The following is a 4,497-nucleotide window of genomic DNA, read 5'->3' on the forward strand; positions in this document are numbered from 1 at the left end:
GAGGGCTCTGAAGGTCCAGAATCTGTACCACTCCTTAACCTCATTCTTACGTACACACACGGAGTCCCCGCCCACATAGGCGTGTCTACTCCGGACTTGCTCTTGACTGGCAGTTGTAGACATTTTAGCCATTTTGGATGAGGGCTAGAAAACAATGACCCAGGAAATCCGGTGACGTAAACCTTGGGCGGGACCCCACAGGAAGCATAGTGCTTAAGACAGCTCCCCCCAACACACGCACACGCATATACACAAGTACTGTTACGATTTTTATGAGTTCATCACCAAGTCTTGCTGCTGTACCTGCTTCTATGAGTTTTCAATTTTTACCTACTTTAGGGTGCTCACGGACCTGGTTTCTGTCCCTTCTCAGCCCTTGTACCTGGCCGCGGCAACCTGGGTCCGGGCAGACGACGCTGAGGGCGCTGGGCTGACTCGGGGGTCTAGGCGGGGAGTTGCCATGGCGCAGCGGATTACCCCTGGAAGGGCCTCGGCACAGCCTGAGTTCTATAAGCCCGGGACTGTGAGCTTCTCAGACGTAGCCGTGTACTTCTCCTCGGAGGAGTGGAGGTGTCTGCAGCCGGCGGAGAGAGCCCTGTACCGGGAGGTGATGCGCGAGACCTACGGTCTTCTGGGCTCTCTCGGTGAGAACCTTCCTGGTCACCTAGAGTAGCGCTGTGCTTTACACTGTGGGTCCTGCAGTGCAGCAGAGAGCCCTGGGCACGGGCGGTACTGACCAAGTGGTCCGTCGGCCCCGACTAGTGGGGTTTGCTATCTTTCCCTCCAGGAGTCCGAGGCGCCAAACCAGCGCTCATCTGCTGGGTGGAGGAAGAGACCGAACTGTGGGGACCCAGTGCCCAGGATCCAGAAGTGGCCATGTGCAAGACTGAAGTCCACTCAGGTGAAGGACTGGGTACTCCAGCTTGGGGGAACTTCTGTGTTGCCAGCCTGTGTGGTGTCTTCTAGGGACTGCACTTACTGCCCCGTAGTTTCTGCCCTATTTTCCTGTTTCTCGGCCAAAGCCATGATAGCTGGCCCTTGGATTCATCTAGAAAAGGGCTGTGATTGTTCCTGTCCAGTGCTCTCACCTCATATCTACTGGGTCACTAGGCTGTATGGGTTGTGGCCCCACGTTCCCACTCCTCTGTTGCCGTCACTGTGGCTCTCTTCCGGAGGCTCCTTCAGGTCTTGCTGTCCACCTTTGACAAGTGCTTAGCCCACTGCACGTGGAAATGAGGACCACACAGAAGCCTTTCTTTATGCTGCATCTGACATCCATGCACCATACGTGCTCAGATGCTGTGGCCTCTCCCCTCCTGTGCCCTATCTGTCCCCATGTGGGGCTGTGGGAATCAAGGAGCAGTATAAGTCGGAGTCTGAGCTTTTTCATGGTCTCCCAGCAGATTGCAGACAAGAGGAGAAAAGGGGGAAACCAAGGGAAGAGACTGAAGCCATTCAGAGGACGTTTTCTACAGAAGCTGGGCCGAAGGAGCCATGCCCCTCCTTTGCTGCTTCTCCGCGCTACCTGGAGCTGCTGTCCAAGGACCCTCAACAGGGTCAGCCCACTGTTCCTTTGCACGACACTGTCCTAAAAGCAGATCAGCGTCATGGGTGCCATGTGTGTGGGAAGAGTTTTACCCGACAGTCCAAACTGGTGGAGCACCTGTACACTCACACAGGTGAAAAGCCGTTTCAATGCTCAGAGTGTAACAAGTGTTTTGGCCGGGCTTCTTCCCTGAGCATGCACCGAGCCATTCACAGAGAACGGCCTCATCGTTGCCCTGACTGTGGGAAGAGTTTTACCCAGCGGTCCACATTGGTGGCGCATCTGTACACTCACACGGGTGAAAAGCCATTCCGTTGCCCTGACTGCAACAAATCCTTCAGCTGGCCTTCTTCCCTGAGTACGCACCGGGCCATTCACAGAGGGGAACGGCCTCATTGTTGCCCTGACTGTGGGCGGGCCTTCACGCATCGATCTGGCCTCATTACCCATCTCCGAGTCCACACTGGGGAGAAGCCTTACTGTTGCGCTGATTGTGGACGCTGCTTCAGCCAGAGCTCTGGGCTCAGTGAGCATCAGCGGGTGGTGCACAGCGGCATGACCCCGTTTAGTTGCACACACTGTGGCAGAGCCTTTGCCCGTGCCGCATATCTTCGGTGCCATATGCGCACCCATACGGGTGAAAAGCCTTATTCCTGCCCTGACTGCGGACGCTGCTTTCGCCAGGGCTCTGACATGGCAGCCCACAGGCGGACCCACAGCGGCGAGCGTCCTTACCCCTGCCCTCAGTGTGGCAAAGGCTTTCCCACGAAGTCAGCTATGACGAAGCATCAATGGGTCCATCGGCCAGGAGGTAAAGGTCACAGGGACAGAAAAGCCAGTCAGTTATCTGTAGCCCTGGGCACTGGCCAAGAGGGCCCGGACCCACCTGTGGGCTTCCAGCTTTACCCAGAGATCTTCCAGGAGTGTGGGGCATGGTCCTAAACGTGCCGACATAGAGGGTGAAATGTGTACACTGTGTGAAGCCCAGAGGCTTGAACCTATAGCATCCTCCAGAAGTCACAGGCGTTCTAGCAAGTGCTGGTCCTGGGAACAGGGTACAGTCTTCTAGGTGGTTACCAGATGCATCTGCCCACACCTGGATCCTGAGTCTATTGGGCTGGGGTGGGAAGCCCCACTAGAACTCTGTATGAGAAGTTTCCCGTCTCAGAAGTATTGAGAGGCTTGAGTTTGAAGAGAGCCTTATTGAAGCCATTGCCTCTTTAATGCAGAGGCTAACGTCGATGGCTCTGTGAATTGAGCCAGCTGAGTTTTCAGGGATTGAGTTACTGGTCAGGAGCCTGGTGTGGTGGTGCCTGCCTATGATCCCCTCACTGGGGAGGTAGAGAACAGGATTGAGAACAGCTTGGGTCACCTGAGACTCTATCTAAAGATTAATACCAAGTGAGATTAATTAAGGTTTAAAAAATCAAAGAATCTCTCACACGTGCCAAAGGCCCAAGTTTCTAGGTCCCCTTTAAAAAAAAAAAAACCCAAAATATTCAACCAAGCAGAGAGAGAAAAGTTCTAGGTTCCATTCTCAGTGCTGTCTATACTGGCTGGGCTGGCACGTGCTTGATTCTAGCACTTGTCAGTTGGTGTCAGGGGTAGAGTCAGAGGTTTATCTGTGGCCAGCTCTAGAGCAGCACTGCCAGCTGCAGCCTGCATTAGACCTGCACTGCTTAGTTGAGATTTTGGGTCTGCATGTTCCTCCTTGGCTGACGGGGAAAACAGCTCATCATTTTTCCTGGGGGACCTCCAGGCCCCAAGGCTGTTTCCTGATGCTAAGAAATGACCTTGAATATCTCTCTTTGCCTACACTCACTGGTCCAGTGGCAAACCCTGACACATTGCCTGCACAACCCTAGATGCCGAGGCCTCCTTTCTGGTTTATATTTAGGAAAACCATTGCCCTTAGAGAAGCCTGGTTCACACTTTTGTTGTAAATGAGCATGTTCCCCACAGTTAAAGCACCAAGCATTTTGAGAGCTGAGATCTTTAGTGGCTGTATCACAGTCTCTCTGCAAATGACTGAATTTCCTTCAGTTGACACACTGGGCAATTTGATATTGGAGACCTCTGGCTATACCTTGATTTGATGTTAGCATGTGACATGTTAGAACCAATATTGGTTGTACCCTTTTTCCTCTCCTCCATAGGTGCTGCCGTGCCTTTATGCTAAGGTCTCTATCAACAGCTGCCTCAATTCAGGGTCTGATAGGGCCTTGTTCACAGCTGAGAATAATCTTTGGGAGGAAAAACATCAGTGAAGGCTTCTGCAGAGCCTTGTATAATCTTTGTAAAAAGGGTGGACCTTTTCTCAGGCTCAACTTTATCCCGAGCTCTTCCAGCTGCTAAGTGACATTGTTCTCTAGTAGCATCATTAAACTTAATCTGTTTTTATTATGAGAGTACTGCCCTTCAACTAGCAACTGGCCTTTTCCTGTATTCATTCCTTGTGCTTTGTTTCGCTGTTCAGTATTCGAAGCTTCTTCCCTCCACCAGGTTAACTTTTGCCACCATGGGCCAACCTCTGGTACAGCCGTCACCAGTACCTTCCAAGCTTGGGGAATCATTCTGTTTTGAATAGCCCAGTTATTTAGAATTTGCATATGGCATATGCATCCCCTTTGGGGGGGGGATGGCTTCTTTAAACTGTCTTAGATTATCATTTCTATAGGACGACATCCTATCACAGCATAACCTTGTTCCACACCATTAGGAGACATGTTGTATGACTACTGGGACAACTCACAGTGATCTTGTAACCCTGGGCCAACCCCCTCCCACTCTGGTGGTGCAGTTGGTTGGGGATTAAAACTTTCTTTAAAATGGGATGTTTCATTTGATTGTCCTCTCCCATTTCAAGATTTACTCTGACCCCCACTGCCCTCCAGCACTGTTTCTTTCCCGTGTTCTTCCTGGGAGAGACTCCTGCTCTCCTGAGCAGTCAC

At 52.0% G+C, this 4,497-nt stretch overlaps 1 protein-coding gene across 1 annotated transcript; it reads left to right on the forward strand.

Annotated features, from left to right (window-relative positions):
* The first annotated feature begins 202 nt into the window (after nucleotides 1-202).
* Znf764 (zinc finger protein 764) lies at nucleotides 203-2,890 on the forward strand. Its single transcript, XM_032892571.1, has 3 exons — nucleotides 203-644; nucleotides 788-901; nucleotides 1,404-2,890. Exons 1-3 carry the CDS (start codon nucleotides 461-463, stop codon nucleotides 2,486-2,488), a joined length of 1,383 nt encoding a protein of 460 aa, XP_032748462.1. The 5' UTR covers nucleotides 203-460; the 3' UTR covers nucleotides 2,489-2,890.
* Nucleotides 2,891-4,497: the final 1,607 nt, after the last annotated feature.

This window comes from Rattus rattus, chromosome 2 (assembly GCF_011064425.1).
Source record: "Rattus rattus isolate New Zealand chromosome 2, Rrattus_CSIRO_v1, whole genome shotgun sequence".
NCBI lineage: Eukaryota > Metazoa > Chordata > Mammalia > Rodentia > Muridae > Rattus > Rattus rattus.